The 21,141-nt window shown below is 40.0% G+C and overlaps 1 protein-coding gene across 1 annotated transcript in view; it reads right to left on the reverse strand.

The window, feature by feature from the left end:
* ush2a (Usher syndrome 2A (autosomal recessive, mild)) overlaps positions 1–21,141 on the reverse strand; it is a 130,180-nt gene that overhangs the window by 97,903 nt on the left and 11,136 nt on the right. Inside the window, exons 6-27 of the mRNA XM_077713040.1 lie at positions 19,664–19,799; positions 17,317–17,380; positions 16,763–16,864; positions 16,491–16,680; positions 16,201–16,409; positions 15,025–15,246; positions 14,345–14,438; positions 9,467–9,662; positions 9,114–9,244; positions 8,292–8,499; positions 5,239–5,522; positions 4,710–4,926; positions 4,481–4,603; positions 4,222–4,402; positions 3,459–3,622; positions 3,182–3,340; positions 2,865–3,093; positions 2,652–2,775; positions 2,403–2,550; positions 1,130–1,411; positions 332–507; positions 107–254 (exon numbers count right to left, since the gene is read on the reverse strand). Of these exons, the coding sequence (XP_077569166.1) occupies positions 107–254; positions 332–507; positions 1,130–1,411; positions 2,403–2,550; positions 2,652–2,775; positions 2,865–3,093; positions 3,182–3,340; positions 3,459–3,622; positions 4,222–4,402; positions 4,481–4,603; positions 4,710–4,926; positions 5,239–5,522; positions 8,292–8,499; positions 9,114–9,244; positions 9,467–9,662; positions 14,345–14,438; positions 15,025–15,246; positions 16,201–16,409; positions 16,491–16,680; positions 16,763–16,864; positions 17,317–17,380; positions 19,664–19,799 (3,787 nt within the window). The remainder of the gene's footprint in view (positions 1–106; positions 255–331; positions 508–1,129; positions 1,412–2,402; positions 2,551–2,651; positions 2,776–2,864; positions 3,094–3,181; positions 3,341–3,458; positions 3,623–4,221; positions 4,403–4,480; positions 4,604–4,709; positions 4,927–5,238; positions 5,523–8,291; positions 8,500–9,113; positions 9,245–9,466; positions 9,663–14,344; positions 14,439–15,024; positions 15,247–16,200; positions 16,410–16,490; positions 16,681–16,762; positions 16,865–17,316; positions 17,381–19,663; positions 19,800–21,141) is intronic.

Consider the following 21,141-nt stretch of genomic DNA (forward strand, 5'->3'; position numbering starts at 1 on the left):
CACAATGGAGTGAACATCCACTGTTGCCAATGTCAGGCAATGAGTGAAATGTAAAATGAGTGGCGTATAAAGAATTCAAACAAAAGCTACAAGGCTTCAGTGTTACCTGCTGGTTGGGTCCGACCAGATTGTCCAGGGCTGGTGATGCAGCCTTTCTTTGTGCAGACTGTCACGGTGAAGTTATAGACATGGTAAGGCTTCAACCCTTTCGCAATATAAAGGGGCTGGTCTGAGGGTCCAAAATGTTGCAGCACCTGAGGAAAGCATATGACAATTAGATTAATACAGAACAGGAGAGCATCCTTACAAATAGTACATGTAAAACACTAACCTGGCTGATAACTGGAGGAGAATAAGTGTTGTTTGTCTGTTCAACCAGCAAATTGACACGATATTCTATGACCTGCCCTCTTGCAATGACCCCTTGACCTTCAGAAGTACTCCATGTGACTTTAAGACTGGTTGAGGACACTGCAGTCACTTCTGGAGGAGCCATCAACTCTGGAGCTAAAAAAATATTGGTCCATTAGCTTACTTCTTTAGCAGCTTTAGCCCAAGTTGATCTTTACTATTGATACAAGTGTTAAACAAGCGTTCACAATGTATTTTTGTTAACATAGCGTTGCTTGTATACGCATATGCAAATCATTGACACACACCCAAGATTTAAATGATGTTATCATATGCTTATTACCCAGACATATAGCTCAGAGTGATTTTGGTGGCAATCGCTTAGTCTTAATGAGCCATATCATCTCTTTGAAATTCAAATACTTTAATGAGCACCCCCCCAAGAAAGCACACATGCACATTGAATAACACATACACACTTTTCATTTCTTCCCTCATTTCCTCCGTTCCCACTCACATTATGCCTAACAGTCTGCTATGTTATTTTTAAATAAAAATCAGATTTTATTGCATCCTCTGAAATTGGTTCGTTTTTCCTAGTGAACTTTTACACAATATGTTCCATTCCATTACTAGTGTACTGAAATAGAAAATGCCACTAAAGACCAACTTTGATAATTACTGAATGACAGATTAAGAGCTACACTACAAATGTATTCCTGTAGCATTTTTTAATGTTATTTGGATAAAGCACATGAAGAAAACCAAGTTTACAGACCTCCCTCCATTGTGTGTGTGGTGGTCCACCCTGATGTGACATTTCCTGCCATATTGACACTAACAACTCTCAGCTGATAGTGGGAAAAGGCCTGCAGACTCGCCACAATGGTGCTGCTCTCAGGGGGCAAAACGGTGCTTCTATTACTGAGAGGTGCTTGAGACGGAATAGTTGGATCCAGCCATCCAGTGCTGACAAATACTTTTTTCCCTCCAGTCGGAGGTGACAGGCTGTGAGGCTTCAGCGGCCCCCGTAAAAAAAGCTCATACCTTGTGATAACTCCTGTAGGGAAAGCGGTTAAAATGTGACGTGCGGTAGATTAAAAGTGATCCATCGTAAACACAAGAGATGTTCATAAAGTGTTGGACAAGCTGCCACTTGGTGCTCTGGGAATTTATATCATGTAATTGTATCATGCCTAAACATAGAGCATGACAAACTCTGGCATAATATAATCACAAAATTTGCCTTGATTATGAGGGATTGATTTATAGCAGGCAGTAGAGAAAGATACTTTGCATCATCTGGTTAAGGCTTGAAGCTGTAACAAGCCTATAACAGAGCAGACCAGATGTGAAGTAGGTGGGGAGCATGTTGAGCGCAACGTTGCATGAACGTGAACTTTATTTCTCTTCAAAAGCAGCCTGTGGATAACTGCACCGCACCCTGAACCTGTCTAGACACTTTATTGCTGAATACTTAACCATCCTTGACAGATTTTTCCAGAGCTTTTAGCCATGGTTGCATAATTCTTAAGCCGATAGCATTCACTGATACATAACAAAGTGGCTGTATTTCAAATGATATCAATAATGATGGCGTCAATCAATGTTTTGCATTGAGATTACATTTTTAGATAAAATGACATTATTGATTAAATTGGAGAATCCTAGTTTACTACTCTTTTCTATTGCTGGCAATAACCTGGAATCTGTGTGCTTTTTGCTGTCAACAAGTCAACATTTTTAAAAACATTATTTCTGTTTAGATTTGGACTAAAATGTTAGAATGACTTCAATTTGCTGGCAAGTTATTAAATTCATCCAAACCTTATAGCCTTAAGACTACACATCAAAAAAACTTGCTGGTGTGAATGAGTAAACGACTACAATACCAAATGTTTTATCACACCTATCTGTGGACTCTACTTCAGGTTAAAGACACTTTAAGAGTCTCTCGGTTTATAGAGTGATTTTGTCACCGGTATAGCATCACAACAGTACAGTGGCGTCGTGAAACTTTATAGTTTTGTAGTTTCGTACAAATGACTCACCATTTGGCTGAGAGGGAGGCTCCCATGAAGCAAAAAGGGTGTGAGGTCCAGTAGCAGTGACCTTGGGTGGGGATTGGTTTTGTGGGGGGGCAGCAGCTGTCAGGAGTGACAAAGGTAAAGTGGAAGTGCAGCCTCCAGATGAACATGCCTTTTCAAGAGAAAGGGAAGAATCTCAATTAAGTTAAACATCTTTCAAAAAGCCCTAAAATTCCTTTTTTTAAACTAACTAGTAGTTGTATTCGAATTCACCTCAAGAGTGACTGTGTACTGGGTGAAGGCTTGTAGGCCACTTGCCATGGCTTCAGTCGATAATCCTGTATAGTGGATGACAGGCTCTGCCCCGCTGGAAGATTCCGTCGAGGACAACACAAACCTGTGGGAAACAAACAAGCAAACAAACAAGAGGCTTCAACCCTCTTCTAATTTGGACCATCTGCAAAACTGCTCTTGAAACCATCATACCTCTCCACCGGGCCTGTTTTATTTGGTGGTTTGCCCCAGTTAAAGCTAGCACTGGTAGGGCCAGGTCGTCCCACAAGACTTAAATGGAGCTGATCCAATTCAGGTGGTGCGCCTAAAGTTTGGTAGTAAGCAGTCGTGCTGATCGTCTCACCGGCTATGTTAGCCGTAATAAGCCAGTAGGAATAGTTGGTGTATGGAGACAAACCAGTGTCAGGGTACGATTCAGGGCCTTAAGAAAGATGATATGAGAAAGGCGGGCAAAGGGCTTTAGAAATGATGGAAAATAGAGAATGGTGCAATCCAGGGTGCACACTTACTGAAAGGATAGCTACGCTGTATGCTGTGCACAGGCTGCGAGTTCCTCATGAGAGTGTAGTTGAGTATGTTTGAGTTTGGGGAGTCAGGCTGATGCCAAGTCAGATTAATGGAAGAAAAGCTGAGAGCAAAAGCTAGAGGGGCAGGTTGCTGAGATGGAGCTGCAAGGACACGGAAAGAGCATTGGATCAAATTTAATAGACAAGACAACAACCAGTGACTGTGACAAACACGGTCTAAAATATGTGTGTAGGTGCATATATATATTGGAAACCAGACCTTTACTGCAGCCATAGACGTTCTCAGCCCGTAAATGGCTTGCACCATGTTGACATGTATCGCATTTGTCCCCAGTAACCAGCATCTTGCACTCACACACTCCTGAGTCGGAATTACAGGAGAAACTGAGGCTGCCCACTGGGTCACAAGCACACGGTTGGCATCTGGACAAAGAGTGACATAGTAAAATACAAAGAAAGTGAACAAGATCAAAGTGTGTATGTATGAAGAGTAACATTTTAGAACACTTGTGGGGAGGAGTGGAATATAGTCACTTTGCTTTGCTTTTGCAGTGATGTCACTTGCTCATGCTGTCCATATGTGCTTCAAAAATACCTGGTTTTGTGGGTGATGATTTTTAGGCTATAGCATGATAAATGTTGACTTCCTTTTCGACAGGCCTGCTGTGTCGTGAGAAGTGCTAACTTAAACACTGTCAGTTTCCCAACATCAATAACTGTGAAAATGGTTTCACACAAACTAGACTGCGTGTTTGTGTGTATGTGAGAGCCACTGGAGGGTGGGGCTATGTGTGGCTAACTCTATCAAGAATGTGTCTAGGTCACTGGTGTGGTGTTACCCTCAGTGGAACTGGGCAGTCGGTGATCATCGGGTCAACCAACTCACACATTCATACATGTATACTCATGCACCAGCTACCGGTTGAGTGTTTTATTGGGATACACAACCCTCAGAAAGACTCTACTACACCCTACCTTACAAACCAGAAATAGAGAACGTATTTCTAATGCATTCAAGTTACCTTCCCAGGCCAGGGTTGAATCCAAAGAAGGTCTCCTGACAGCGGTCACAGCGTCGGCCTCCCACTGAGGGGTGGGCACATATACACTTCCCAGTTTGACTTTCACACTTGCGTTTTACTGCCCCCATGGGATGGCAATCACATTCCATGCATATGCTCTGATCTGGAGAAAGGAAAAACCCTAAAGACAGACAAAGCCTAACATTATAATTTGAAATCAAATGTATATGGATCCCTTTTGCACCCAAACAAAACCCACCAGGCCGGCATGCACTGCAGTTTTTTCCATGACGTGTTGGCGTGCACACACATTGCCCTGTAGTTCCATCGCACACGGAGCCAGACACTGTTCCTCTTGGGTCACATGTGCATGGTATACACCCTAAGAATTACCCATTTGGTAAGGACACAGCAAAACAAGAGTCACCTGTAAAATCCTTTCTCTTTTACTGGAAAAGGTAATATTAGAGTTTTTTTACTCTGCATACCTGAACTTGTGTTAAAGTAGTAGGGTGCACAATTAGTACACTGCATCCCCTCCACCCCCTCTCTACACGGGCACTTCCCAGTCAGATTATCGCATACTCCTTCCGGCACAGTGCCGGTGATGTCACATGAGCACGGAAGACATCCCAAGGAGTTTCGGCGCTCCAAGGTATGGTAACCATGACCACAAGAGTCACAAAGCTGGCCTTCCACGTGTTTCTGAAAAGCGAGAAACAAAAAGATGGAATCTCACGTGAAGACAGTAACAACATGTCATCATGTGTGGCAACCATCACACAACGATAAGTCTGTTCACAGTCTTATCTCCTATCCAGCTGACTGCAAAGCTGTCTTGGGCTATTTGTCATGTTGTGACTGATATCAAGAGCATGGACATGGGAATGTGTGAATGATACAAATTGAAAAAAGGTACTTTGTTGGCTCAAATCTTAAAATGCCTTGATATTAACCCAATATTATTAAAATGTTTCTCAACTGTGACTTATTAAAAAATAAACCATAAAAACTTGCCTTGCATAAACACTGGCCTGTGTTAGGATCACAGTCTGTCCCAGCTACTGTTCCTTCTTCTGAGCAATTGCAGGGGGTGCAGGTTCCCTCTAGCCTCAAACCAGTTAAACCCGGGCCACATGAATCACAGCGCTGTCCTCCCACTCCAGGTTTACACTCACACTGCCCCCCCTCAGGCTCACAAAATGGACTGAGAGATCCCGAGGGGTCGCAGTCGCATGGGATGCAGCCGTCTGCATTGGATATGTTCCAATAACCAAATTCACAACGGTCACAAGACAGGCCTGTGAGAGCAGAAGGAAGGAGTAAAATGATGACAGTTAGACTAACTATGAAACACAAAAATGCATTAAACAGTACATTGTAAACCTCATGCACAAAAGTAGCAGAGTCGCTCTCTGATTTGAATCACTTGTGCATACATAAATGCATAAGTGTGCGACCAAGAGAAATGGTGGTAGAGTGTATAAAACTGCCATCATTAGGGCCAGTCCTTTTACATATGATGGATCACTTACCTAAGGCCAAACACTTAATTTCACTGAACAGGAAAATAAATAAATTAAGGAACTACAAAGAATGAAGGGGGAAAGGCAAGGTGATGGAAGAATACTGAGATGGATGGAGGAGCCTAAAAATACACTCAATTACAATCTAGTACTCCTACTTTTGTGTTCAAACAATAATGGGTGAGGTCTTTCTAATATTTAGACACAATCTAATTTACTTATGTTCCAAAACTTTAGCAAACAGTATTATTTAATGTTTAGATGGAATTATGTTCCAAAATGAATGAATGTATACGTAAATAGTTGTCAGTCATTTGTAAAAGAAAAAATGTGCTCTTCATGCTATTTTCCGTCTTTTTAACATGTAAATGTCTTGAAAGGCAATTAATTGAAATACCCCAATCAATATTAGCTTAAGTAATCATAATGCCTATAATTGATTACAGAAGATATTTAATTTTTTTTAAATTGCGTTTTGTCCCTAATAATAACACACCAGAAGACAGTGTGAATATTAGTAGTTTGGACATACTAGATGAAATAAAATGTCAATAATAGTTCATAAATTTAAAGTGGTCCTTTGTTTATTTTTAAATTTTGCAAATAAGCACCTCATAAGAGAGAGCTGAATCATACTAGGGAAGGTTTTAGCACAACCACACAAGTGGGCTAGTTATAGTGTGATATGTGGTGTGAGTGAGCTGGACTTATTTGAATATGCCATACGTACTCCATGACAGGCAATCTGTCCCTAAATGGCTGCCTGGGGGCAATACAGTTCCCACAGCCGTTTATGAAGGAGCCTGTGTTCATACTGTATGTGGTGTGTGTGCGTGCACATTGTATCTTAGTGAAATTGCATAGTTGTGTGTGTGTGTGTGTGTGTGTCTTGTTCTGCTAAGTGTGTGGCAGACACTTGGCATTACCCCCAGTGCTCCCACTTTAATGACTTTATAGATATGAGTATTTCTCACCATAGATCATATTTCATAGCAGTACAGGCACACTAAACATTTGTGTGTATGTCTATGTGTGCCGTGGTAATGTAAAGAATTGTATCGTACTATACTACGTGGCACCAGACCTTAACAATAAAACGACGATATAATTACAGGACTTAAGACTGGAACTCTATATCACAAAACCATTAAGTCAGTGTCCATGGATCTTATTTTGGCGTTATGCTTAAGTGTTTCTCAAGGGAAGACCGGAACAGGACAACGGATTTAATAATCGGGAAAAAAAGCAAGGACGCTTACTCAGTAAAAAAAACAAGAACATGATCTATGTTTTAAGAGAAGCAGACCAGGCTAACCACTTCTAGTTTTGCATGCGTGTGTGTATTTTCATTATATGACCCAGCCCTTTTATCAGTAGCCAGCTGGTTAACAGGCTCATGCATCACCATTTCAAACACTATTATGTACACACTGCACCTTGGCACCACGCTAAGAGTGTGTGCGTTTTCACGAAGCGTCCCTGCCATCGCTCTACTCAAAGTATCAGCTTGGCGGTAATAAATTGCCATAATCAAATCTCATTTCTGAAAAATACCTGTGGGAGCGTGCAAACAAACAAGGACAGAAGAAAGGGACGGCGAGGGGGGGTAAATACAAGGGGCTGCAGCAGTTTGTTTTAATCAACTTGGCATTGAATTAGAGAATTAAATAGCAGCTTAGTCCTTGATGGAATGCATTCACATCCACACGAGCACGAAAAAAAAATCTTACAAAAAAATAGATCTAGCTCAGCAAAAACAAAATTGCATGGGCACATCCACTAAAAACCCTCTTTCACATACACTTAGACATGAGACACATTAACAACTTTAAACAACACGTCTAAATACACACACACACACTAGCGAGAGGCCCCTGAAAGCGAGGCTTAGCAATAACCACGATGCGTTGACTTGAGGAGCGCTGGCCGGTTTTGCATTTCATAAAAGCGCGTTCTTCAAAGACACACAGGGGAGAGAGTGAAACCATTTATCACAAAGAGACGCGCAACGGCTGCAAGCAATGCCAGCGGAAAAAGCCTGTTTATTTTGGCTGGCATAATACTTTGGGCTATGGATGTGTGTGTTGATGAAAGGGTTACACACATGCCAATAGTGAGGGCACACATAGTGAATCTACTTTAGTTTGCTCACACGTTTGGGGAAATGACAGCTCAGAAAGATGTATTAATTGACATTTCAGTCATCTATTAAAGCGCAATAGGTAAATCAGTTAAATGCACTAGTCAGACTTTGATACATCCATTTTATAAAGCGCATTTGTGAAAACTAATGCATGGTAATTTTGAGGTCGACTGATGATTTTGCCTATTTAGTTGTCAACAAACCCAACCAACATTTTAGGAGGTATCCAAAAAAAAACTACACTTCCACAACAAGGAAGACAAGACAGCTTAGCTTCAAACCAGAATAACAATGTATCCACTAAATTGCCCATAGCTGGTTTTGTAGTCTTCTATTGCAATAAGCAGGGGCTGCAAAATTTCACCGTAAGGGTTGTGGAGTGCACTTGTAAAAAGATGTACCTGTCACATGGGCTTTGCACTGGCACTGTCCTGTATACCGGTCGCAGCTGACAACCTTTCCTGCAGAGGAACTGATTGTGCCCATGCCACTGCAGTTACAGCGAGTGCAGCCTTCTGGATTGGAAGCATCAAGTCCGTACCAACCAGGTGAGCAGTCTGAACAGCGCCGACCTGTGACAGCAGATTTGCACTGGCACTGGCCTCCAATCTAGAGGTGTGAAATACAGGGAGCGTTAGTGATGACATGCAGCATGGGCCAATAAAACAAAGATTACATTTTGTGTTTCTCTTACTCTGAAACACAAATTACATTTTCCTCTTGACAACTAAGGGCCCTTATAATCATTTTTGACAGGATTTATCTTTTTCAATCTATGTTTTGCGCAAAATAATGCAAAAAATTAATGTAACCAGTAAAATGATATGTTTTTTAATTAAAAGGAGCCATGTTGGTACCTGCCCAAAAATGCTCAGTTTGAAAAGTTGATGCTCAATTACTATCATCAATTTCTAAAGAGAAATAGTCCTACTCAGTGGAAAAGTTTGCCTAGTGGTTTTATTTTTTTATTTTTCATAATTTATTATTTTCTTACTTGTAATGTAAACCGTTTCAAAAATGAAACTGATAGTTTGTCTATATTAATGAGTACCATTCCTTAAAAATGGACACATTTAAAAGCATGAAGCCATTGAACACAAACAACTACTGGAATCCAGTCAAATCAGATACTGTCCAATACTCCAAAAATAGCCGTATTGTTGTCCGATACTAAGTATCGGATTGGAATACCGCTAGTGTCAACTGTGGAAAAAAGGTGTTACCTGCAAACACTCAGTGGTACCATGGACAGTTCCAGAAATGTGACAGTTGCAGGGCTGGCAAACATGGAGTGATGCAGGATCTGACTGCACCAATCGGTAAAAGCCATTGACACAGAGCTCACAGTTCCTCCCTAACAAAGACAGGGACAAAAATATGTAAAAGCACGGAGTGAAAATCAAGTGACTAGCTAGAAAGACTTTAGGGAATTAGACTAGAACCCATTTGCCTTTTAATTTCTCAGTGGGAAGGTTTGTAATAGAAATGCAATCTACATCTAACTTTTTAAAGGAGTATTCCAAACAATATATATCCATGTCCAAATAATTGGTAAGAAATGACAGTCATGCAGTACCCATTGTATTGTGTGTGCAGTTGTCACAGACCCCTCCACCTCCAAGATACTGTTTTGTCGGTTGGTCATCAGCCTGTGCATCATAGTGGCAGGAGTTGGCATGGCCATGGCACTGGCAGGGCCGGCAGTTCATTGGCTGAAGTTGATCACCTGGTCGGAAGGGTTTGTCATTGAAGAGGGGTGCACAACGCTGGCACTGGACACAAAGTACAAAATGAAGGATATTTGAATTAAACCATCAAGTCAATTTAAAAAAAAAAAATTAAATCCATCCTTGCATTATTTTTTAATTTTTAGTTTACATTGGTCATGCTAAACAGTCAAGACATGAGCAAGGTATAGATTTCAATTCACTTTAATCTAAAGCGTTGATACTTTAGGAATAACTGTAACTTTCATTCTCAAAAGTAACTAACTGAGATAATTGCATAGGTCTCAATGATTTTTGAACACTAAAAATAAATTTCATCTTTTGTATAGTCTATCCGCAATCTGTAATTTTGGAGCCAATTTGAAAGACTTGAAATACATCAAACATTTTAACAATGTGTTCATCAATACACAAGCCACAAACGAAAATCATGAAATAAAAACATTGCTAATAATTCAACAACCACCCCACCCCCACACACACAAAAAACACCCAGAAAAACCAGTATGCATGACAAAACTGTAAGGAATGCAAAAGTGAATAGATAACAATGATATATTGTACAATTAATAATAGGACACCTGTGCATTAACACACAAAATACAAATTTATATAGAGTAGGGACATCAGAAAATAATGAGGAATGACTTGCAACAGCAAGCACAATTTCACAGTCACTTTCATGTCAAAATAAACATAGCGAGGTATATGTGGAGCACAAAGTGGTGTGCATGTGTGTGTGTGTGGGGGGGATATTTTAAAAAGCACATTTTTCTATTGTAGAATGTAGTAGCACCACCAAGAAACAGCAAGTACAAGGCCTTTGATTTTGTTCAGCAGTCAGTACAAATTATAGTGGACAAGGGGGGCATCAAATGGGGGGATTAAAAATGTATTAAAAACACAGGAGTTCCTCCCTTATGTGACACATGCAGACTTCCACTGGGCCTATTAGGTATGACACCAGAGGAGGCAAATGAGGGGAGGAGAGGCAAGGAAAATGGGGATAGGGTGGGCCCCCTTTATGTATAATGCAGAGGAGTGAACTGGTGTGAACTAGAATCAGGTAAATAAAAAAGGTAAGTAAGATTGTTTTGCAAAGTGTAAAAGGAGAAAATGATGGTCCAAAATATTAATAGATCCACTAAAGCAACCCCCTTGTTACTGTGGGGGGGGGGGGGGGGGGGGACACACGTTTATGCAGACTATATACAAAATCTGGAGAAAAGAAAGTATAAATAATTGTGGGAAATGTTTCGCTAAGAAATGGGCTGCCAGAAAGTATAACGTAGAAGTTGTGTCTTTTACGCAAAAATGTCATGTGAAAAGTAGGAAAAAAAACATTAAGTCAACTCTCTCTCCAAAAGACACGAAATGTAATTCGACGAGAAAAAAGTCTAAGATCGTACATCCCCTATTAAATAGATTTTTTATATCCTCCTTGTCTCTCTGGTGTCTCCCAACTTATAGCTCCATGGAGAATGTGAGTGGGAAATATTACCATAGCAAATGACATGGGGGAGGATCCTTTCCTTTTATATTCAGTATTGCATTACCCTACCTCTCACAGCCTGCTAATCAGTTGAGGGATTGCTGTTTGGGAGTTAAGAGTGCACATGTCGTTCTCTTTATATTAAATGATTTTGATGGCACTCTTTCTTTCCCAAAATAATAGGCCATATAAAAATGACACGTTTTTTTTGTCATTTAGTCAGTCCAATGCAGAAAAAAAATAGCAATTATGTTGCTGAATACTGAGCGGCATAGATTCAATCACTCTTTTTCCGTACCGCTTATCCTCACAAGGGTCGTGAGGGTGCTGGAGCATACCCAGCCAACCTTGGGCCTGAGTTGGTAGCCAGCCAATCACAGGGCACAAGGAAATATACAACCATTCGTGCTTAATTTCATCACTAGGGGAAATTCAGGATTTTTTTAGATGTGGGAGAAAACCCAAGTACCTGTGGAAAACCCACATAAGAACATGCAAACTCCTCCCATATTAAAACACATGTCTCAGTGTAAGTTATAATTTTGAGAAAGGCTCTTGAAGTAGGTATATATTGTATACAGGTGCTTAGTTCACACTTACATTCTGGTTTACTTAATTAACCTAATTTGCATGCTTCTGGATCGTTAACTCCGTGGTTCACTTTTTAATAAAAATACAACTATTGCTTTTCAATAAATGTTAAGGCTCCAAGCAAATGTTTTCATTCACAACAGGTCATTGATCTTCGATTTTAAAATTAATGCACTTATGTTCTCTGGATGTTGTTTAGTACTTTAGAGAATCTTTTTATTAACCCAACAACTTAACTTGGTGGAAAGATGGTATCATGCAGATAAAAGATTACAGTCAAGCCAAAATCTAGGAAATGAAAATAAATCGTATTTACCCAGTGAGCATTCTGCAAAAACCTGCTGAGTTAGAATCCTGCTCAAATAGATGTGTGGACATTCAGATGGCCTGTCACAAGCAACCGTGTATGTGCGTGTGGGAGCGTGTGTGTGTGTGTGATAATCTGTTGGGGCAACTCATCTTATCCTAAAAGCCATGACCAATTTCACGCTCTCACTAGAAAGGTCATGCCCCAGGAGTGCATGTGTATGTGCATTTGTGTTTGTGTGCGCAAACTCGCCTTGTGTGTATCTTGAAGTTAACCCGGTTAACCCCTGCCTAGGTGCAAATCTGCTGTTGAAGCAGATGTTTGCAGCAGAGATGTTGGCCAGCCCTTCTTAACGTCACTACCTATCAATATCCGTCACCCCGGAAAGGTAAAAATAGCAAGTGGCAAGTTGAAATCAACAGAATACATAAAAATCTAAGCTATGGTAAAACAAAGATATAACTTGACTTATCTTATTATTGTGGATCTGGCCAAATCCTAATAAAATACATGGAATCATTAAGAACAAGTACATTTGAAGATTCAGAGCAGCTATTAGGTAACTTAGGAAATCAGGTCCATTGTATAGGATGGAAAAGGTGCTATATGATATACAATACATGATATAATTTTCAGATATGACTAAATCCATCAGATGTGGAGGGACAGAGTGACAGATTAAGTGTGACTCGGAGCGCACATAAGAAAGCATCAAAAGACACAGTGAGAAAGAAGGAGTAAGAGGGGGCTTGGGGAACAGGTTTGAGCTTCTACGAGTTATAAGTGTGAGTCTTCTGAGGCCCCCGTTGATCATCTTGACACATGTCTGAGCATTTCTGTCACTTTAATGTCACTGTGGAAATTCTGCAGATTAGTTGAACATCCGTCATGGTGCGGGGCCGATTCAAGTCAACAGAATACATGCAATATTAAACGCTAATATTCCCCACAGCCTTTTATTACAGAGGTAGACGAAAGGTCTTGAATATTCACTTTGAGGGATGACACGTAAAGGCTTGGAGAGAAACATGCACAGGGACAGATCAGCACGTACACACATGCATACAGACAAGCGCGCACATGCTAATGTCGCTCACCGCAAGTTTCAATGACAGAAACGCACTTAAAACACCTATGCAAATATTTTTTTTTTCCACATGAAAGTATTTAAGGTTACAATGGAGACTTGTGGAGACATGAGAATAGAAATATCGTGATGCATTAATTGGCACATTTTGTCATCTTATTTGAAAGTCCAAGCCATACAATTTTATATATACTTTATGTATTTTCCAGAATAGGTCACGTTTTTTTCGTAGTTTGTTTGACCTGATGACTTACCGAAATAATAATAATATATGTTTATTCTTGGTTGATGATTTTTTTTAAAAATGCAACATAAAATTGAGTTTTTCCTTTTCATTAAGGATTTTTTGGCTAGTGCGACTTATACTCAGGTCAAAGTGGGTAGATTTTCAAAGTGATTTTGTGTTTTTACCCATTAAAAAAAGATAATGTAGCTCAAGAAATATATTTTCAAAGATGAACTAGTATGTTAACGATATTAGACTGAAAGCAAATTCTTTGGATAACGCGTCCACGCCTGGGACAGCAGAGAGACTGATTCAAATGAATAAAATGCTTACAAGACAGGGAATAAGAATTGAGGAACGCTAAAGAAAAAGACAGTGAAATGGAGCAAAAGACAAACAGAAAGAAAGACATCTGATTAGAGATGCATGCTGAGGGAATGTCATTGTTCTACTCGATTTAAGACATTATTTCAACGGAGACCCAGGAGAGACGACATGAGACAGAGCAGTCGACAAAGGGAGAGGTTGGAGATGGGGGGGGGGGGGGGGGGTAAAGAGTGGCAAAGGAGATAACAAAGGTTGGGAAAAAGACACCATTGCTGAGATTTTCCATGCCTATTAGTCAAGATGAATAAATGTAATTGACAAATGTTGAATTAAATGCATGTCTTATGTGACAAATTGCATTTTTGTCTACAGACACAGAGCTTGATGTTTGAAAAGATCAAGCAGGAATGTTTGACGTTTCACTCCCAACTAAAGCAATGCTTTTTGAGAGCTTTTACTGGAAAAAAAACATGTAAACACGTACGTGTATGAATGAGACTTTGAGGCAGTGGGGTGGGTCAAAGTGATTTTTGTCCTGGGCTACGTTGTAGTTTAGAATAGTAGTTTGGCCAAGCCATATGAAATATTAACTCATTTGGCTGCCATTTACAGCGCAATAACTTCAGTCACAGGATACATGTATGTATGTATGTATGACATTTTTTTCTTATTCAGCATTAAAAGGTTTGTTACTCACATTGTTTCCCTCAGTGTGGGATTCAGGCACGCACAGGCAGCGGTAGGGTAATAAACTGGTATCACATTGATCTGCATGGCCATTACACTCACATCTGTTTTCATAGGAAAAAATACGACAATAATTAGAATGATGTGCACCACAAACTCTATGAAACCACTAATAATTCTTACAGCGGTAAATAAGCAAATGAATGAAAAGCCTATTCCTGTTTCTAAGTTTATGCTTTGACTGGGACGTTCATGGAATGAAAGAAGCCATTAAGAAGTTCCCATTCAACATTTATAAATGTCATCCTGAAAATGATCAGAGCAACATACCATGTAGTAGCAGACACTAACACACACACACACACACACACACACACACACACACACACACTCACTCACTCACACACACACACACACGTATGAACCCAGACAGAACAATTAAATTATTCATTCAGACATTCAGGTGATTTTCTATTTTCTTGCTTTGGTTCGTCTGTTAATGTTTTTACCTCCTGCTTTTGTGTTATTCATCTGTTCTAAAATGGGTTGGTTAATGAAATGTGATATATTTATTGGTATGATAAGTCATATTTAACTTTAGTGATTAAGCTTGTGGCATTTTAAAAGGTTTAATCTATCACATAAGCATTTTTTTTAGGTGAGACTATTCAGAGGAAGTCAAATACCCACCTGCCACTGATAGTTATTTCTTTGATAGAATAATGTCTATGTCGGTGGTCCACCCCTGCTGCTCTGGTGTGGTATTGTCCTCCAAGATGTATACGGACGCGAGTGGCCTGTACCATCTTCTGAAGGATCGGGGTATTATAGAAATTGTTGTAGCCTGGCCTCTTATTTGGCTCAGGGCTCAGCAGACTGACTGTAATGTTACCTCCAGAGTAGGGTGATTCGCTAAGAAATCACAAAAGCAAAAATACCACAAATTAAATAACGGACTGATCTGTTATCGAAACAACAATACACTTTCATCTTCACGTGCAGACACGAGGCAAAGGGGATCCCTAGGAAAAGAGCACGGTGTTATGATCACTTAAAACAATGTGCTCCTATTCATCTTTACAAACACTTGAGAGAACTCACAGGGCACACAGTCTCCTGCTGGATTAAATAAATCTCACAAGATAAGAAACAAATCTTCCAGGATCAAACAAAGCTCTTTGTTATTGATATGATTATCAGCCGCTAAGGTCAGAAAATGCTTTATAGTGTTGCCAACCCAAGGTCTAACTGCTCTCATGCCAAATTAACGAATACATGAGAATATTCTAGACACTGTGGTATGTGATATCATCTGTCAGTCAAACAAAAACAAAAAAAGAGCGATGATTACACCATTTCTGATCTCATGCAGAGAGGCAATCCTCGCCAATCTATCTTCTGCCAACTGAGGCCATGATATTGGCAGCCCTGCCAAAATGTAGCCTGCAAGAAACAGATCAGTTGCGCTAGACGGTGTTCCAAGTTTGGTGTATCTGGTATCAAGGGAGGGCTTGGAACTGGCAACTGTACTGTACTGTAGGCTGTTGAAAAACTAGTCACTGGTAGAGAGCCAGAAAAAGGTGTGCCTCCAGATGTTGAATAAACCTTCATGTAATAATGTTACTTTCAGAAATACAAGTTCTTTTTAGACGTTTTACCACAGATAATGATTTGCCTATGGAAAATAAAGCTCTGTAAAATAGAATTTTAAACAATATTTAACTGCAGAGCTTCATACTAATACAGCACAATGAAAGAGTTCTTAAAATGTGTTTACTGTGTGAAGTTAGCTCGGATAGGCTCCAGCAACTCTCTTGATTATAAGGGACATAGAAATTGAATGCATGCATGGTCATCGCTAAATACCTGGGCAGTTGGAGACAATTGACCGAGTCTGGGGTCAGCAGTGGCCCATTGTTCTTCATCTTAAACACGCTGCAATCTCTGGCCATGTATTGCCAGTCAAACCAGGGATGCTCTGCATTGGTGCTGTTCTCTTGATTAGAGAGTCTTTGCCTTTGGATCAAAAGTGACTCGGGAAATGGGCCACCAAACTGAATTATGACATAGAACACCTTAGACAGAAAGATTGTTAGGATAAGATTAAAAAAAACGTACCAAGGCTGCATGAAGTCAACACTATATCTACTACTTACTTGGTACTGTCCATTTTCCAGATCTACTGTAATAGTGAACCTTTTGTCCAATTCCTGAGTCATCATAAGTTTAGATCTCCACATGGTGCCCATGTCCTTATCGTTGATGTATGCAAGAGGATGTGCATTGAGGTTTAGTCTTTGGACTCGGTCATTGGTGGTGTCCTCAACAGCATTGGGAATACAATATCTGATAACAGCAAGAAGAAATGTAGTATTTTCGCTAAAAAACACAAATGTAAATCAAATTAAATCAGGCTTTTTTGATGTACCGTTCTACCAAGGGATGCACTCTGGGATGAGTGGGAGGGCAGCGACACTCGGACTGGGAATGGAGCTGTGGCAGGAGACCTAAATAAATCTCCACTATCTCCCTGTTGAATAAAAAAAGTATAGCCGATGCAATGGAGATCCTTGTTGATGACATGATTAAAATGATTATGCAAAAGTCACTCTTCTTTTCCCTATCCAAATCGCAGTTCAACGAAGCAAGGATTACAATACGTTAAGTACAATGCAAGTTCAATTATTAATGACCACAAATGTCAGTATTTATTTGTGAATAGAATCTTTAAACATCTATTTAAGGCCTTACTGTGTGCATCATTGCCAAAAGAAACAATCCTGTAATTGTCTTTTATTGACTTTCTTAAGTCAATATGGATTTTAAGATGCAAGGATTAGGTCTTTCCTTCTTTCCATTAAATGTTTATCATTGCAAACAATTCATCCTCTGCCACAGCCCTAGCCATATAATATATTATTCACTTTCCTACTCGAGGCAGCCTTCTATTCATTCCCATTGACAAGAGTCTATCCACCTCACCTGTTGGTCAAAGTGCTCGGATAAAATCTAAAGTCCTGCATCCGCCCCATAAACTGATTGGACCCTGGAGAGATGAAAAGAACACCAGAAAAGTGTTAATGGTCTTGTACTGCAGACACCGAGTGAGAGGATTTGACAGTGTTTAGTAGATTATCTCATCGGTTTCTTGATAACAGCAACTGAAGTCTGCCCAGACATCAGCTCATTTTAGCTTGCTTCATGATCCAGAGCTGACACAGATCACACACGGTTTCCATTCAATGGCACTAAAGAGCACCAAGGCTTTTTAAAGCCTTTGTATTAGCCTAGTAAAAATGTCAAGCATTTAGATTTAAGCAAATCTAGTCAGACTGACATTTTTTGTTGTAGACCAAAATTTGCCATCTTCTGGAATGCAACAGTTCTTGTAACAAAAACTAAATTCACAAAAAAAAATCACAATCTCCACACCACAACAATTAAACACACAGCAGTCCGATTTACTAATGAGCTAGATGAGTTAAGAAAAAAGGGAGCTCAATATTTTTGGGTGTCAATCAGTATGGAATCTATGGGGAGTAGAAAGGGCTGCCAAGTTCTAGAAGGGATTTTCCTGAGTCTCAAGTCCTCTAAAACCTCCTAAATCCATTTATGGGAAACATTTAGCAGCCAAACCAAAGCACTGGTAGATTTGTCAACATTTAAACAAGTAATATTTGGGCGTTACGTTTGAGAAAAGTGTTTAAATTCTTTATCACCAGCCCCATGAAGCTGAACACTTCAAAAGCTCTAAAGATTGAAATCTACTTCAGCCATAAGAAACTGGTTGGAATTAGTCACATAATCAGAACCTATGATGATGTCTGCTGCTGACTGATGAAGAGAAGAAAAAAAAAGGCGTGCGAGGAAATGACTGGACTCAAGACAAGAGGCACCATCAAACCCGTACCTGAACACACTCCCAAACACAATCCTCCAAAATGTGACAATGCTGGCTTCAACATGAAAGGCCAAAAACACACACCGGCATCGATGTTGATCCAAAAAGAGCCTTGGTGTTTTGTACAGTCCAACAAAGTTGTGTCTAGTTTGACAACAACTCTTAGAAAAAGGATAACGTCTCTAAGCGTTGACAGAACCCCTGCCATGTCTAGCTTTGTCTAAGAGAGCGAGTGTGTTTAGAAGCTTTACTGTGTGTATTCCAGCGAACTCCAAACGTTAGCCTATGCATGCACACGCTTCTGTGTGAGCGTATTTGCATTTGAGGGGTGAGCTTTGCTGCATTTGGCTCAAGCACATCGTGCGACCGGGTGTGTGCGCCAAAGTAGTTGTGTGTGTCAAAAACTGAATGATAGTGTGAGAGTGTTATGGGATCTAAGTGTGTTCGAACAGTGTGTGGTTGTGCAGCCCGAGGCTTTGGCTGAGGATTTATTTAGTGTGTGGAAATGGGATTATGGCTGCTGCTGTAAAGCACTCTGCCTATTGTTACTGGGATGATGCAAGGTATAAGCTTTAATTCTCCCTCCTGTGTGTAGGTCTCTGTCTTCCAAATTCTTCGTTTCAGTCATCCGTTGCGTTTTCTAAGTGATTTTTTTGTTTGTTTTTGGAGTACGTGTATTTAGAGGTGTTCACAGTAGAAAACAGAAACGTGTGTTTCTCAAATTGAAAGGTTTTTTTTCTGACAAGTATTATGTTCCACTATATTGCTCTTTTTGGGTTCTTACCTTGTTGTGTCTCCTTTTATTAGTGAATTAAAATATATATGTATATTGTACTGCTACTCATCAACCATAGAACTCTCCCACCAACAACAGACGTAGTTGTTGATCAATACATCTGATCAGCAGTTGCACAATCAATGCACTGATCAAAATTCCAGACACAGCCCTCAGGGTTTGACGATCAGCCACACATACAAACACGCCACAGAGCTAATCACTCGTATTGATCACAACCTCTGATGTGATCTTCAACTTATCAGATGCTACCTGCAGTGAACCAGGGATCAATGTCTGATAAACGAAAAGAAAAACACTCGTTTATCACTCTAGAGATGAACGGATATCATTTTTCTCTCAATTTCTCTCCTATTGACTCGGAGATGGCTTGCAGGCACCACCAATCAATCACTAAAGTGCCGTTGAAAAGATGGGAGCATAAATGTGGAGTAATCGTTGACATCATATTAGGAAATAGGACAAGATATTTGTTGTTTTTTCATCTGCTGCAATAAAATTCACATCTGTTCATTTCACATCAAATTTTTGACATAAGTGGATGGCAGGTTCATATGTTCATCATAACTCTATGTCTAGTTATTAGCTAGTAATCATTGAGACCCGTTTGCTAATATTTGCATGACATTTACCTTCTGAGCTGAGTCCCACCCTCATAGTGCTGTCTTCATTAATGTCATATAATCTGCTGACAAGATACTGCGTGTCAAAAGGTGTTCCATCCTCCTCAAGCCCATTCAGAAAAAGGCTAGCATGTTTGTCATGGACCTAAAAGCAAATTATGGTGATGAATTAGAGATGGGCATCGGAAATGTCTTCATTCTATATGACAACGTTTTACAGTCACAGAAGGCACAAAAATGTCCAGAACACCGAGATGCACAATAAATACAGTTTAAAGCTTTCAAGTGCATCGTGAGTTATATTCGAATAAGTGTATCACAAAAGTCTCTGAAATATTTGTCAAACAAAGCCATGTGCAACCTAAAAGGACTTTGTCTAAATTGATTGTCTTTTTGATAGTGTCAATCAAGAAGGAACAGAGTTTGGGACTTTTATTACTGAACTGAATAGTTTAATTAATGACTACCTCTAACTTTAGCGATAACTTTAAGCACAAAATGTAGATCAAAAGATATGCAGCAGTAGCCACATTGCAATTTCATTTCGTCACAGCTTGTCTGTGTGTATTTGAAGTGTGCATCAATCTCTACAAGTGTGCATACATTGTTGGCATATCTTTATGTGTGTGTGAGTGTGAATTATACATACGACTAATCTTCCAACTCATTTCCCCAGTAGTAGGAAAGCCTCAGGCTAAACCAGCGCAAATGAGCTTTCTGTTTGACCAAAAATCTCTTGCCTCTGTCCTTTGCCGATCCGCACCATGAATATGGAAAATGGCACGGCCGACAACATCGTCAAAGCAGCGGCAGCTCCCTTTCAGATCAAACCCAGAGGGGAGGAGATACCTCCATTAAAAAAAAGTGCTTTTGCTCCCTTTCCAATTCCTGTTTTGGGGAAACACTGTGTGGATACTGATAATCGAGATTCTTAAAGACTCTTTCCTTCCCTTTTCCTCTTTTTTCATGTTTGTATTTAGTCCCTGGCCTTTCCGGCTTTTCTCATCACGGTCGTTTGACTAATTCCCATTGGTATATCATCATTTCTGATTTCCTTTGTAACTTAATGGCAAAAATGAAACAATATATTTGAAAGCATCATCTCTCTCCTCACAACTTTTCAGTCATCAATGTCTCTCTGCCCTGTCACTCATTTGTTTTGACTCTTTAGGGAAGTTGAAAAGGTGTGTGGGAAGGGAAATACGTCCAAGTTAAAAAAAAAAACGCCTTTAGGGGATGAAGGCAGTCCCAGACAAGTGCCTGCCTCTCAGAGGATGGTTAAGACGTGCAGACAGACACTTTCATGATGGCTGATTGAAGACTGGCAAGCACATGAGAGTGCAGGAGAATGGCAGTAAGAGAGGAAGGCGAGGAGGGGTAAAAGGAAAGTCAGAGAGGGAACCAGAAGAAGGACCCACTTTAAGAATCTTTAAGCCCGAGCCGTGTGGCTCTTGGAGAGATGTGAGGTGGTTGTCAAGGCTGATGTA

The sequence above is a fragment of the Stigmatopora nigra genome, chromosome 3 (assembly GCF_051989575.1).
Source record: "Stigmatopora nigra isolate UIUO_SnigA chromosome 3, RoL_Snig_1.1, whole genome shotgun sequence".
NCBI classification, from domain to species: Eukaryota; Metazoa; Chordata; class Actinopteri; order Syngnathiformes; family Syngnathidae; genus Stigmatopora; species Stigmatopora nigra.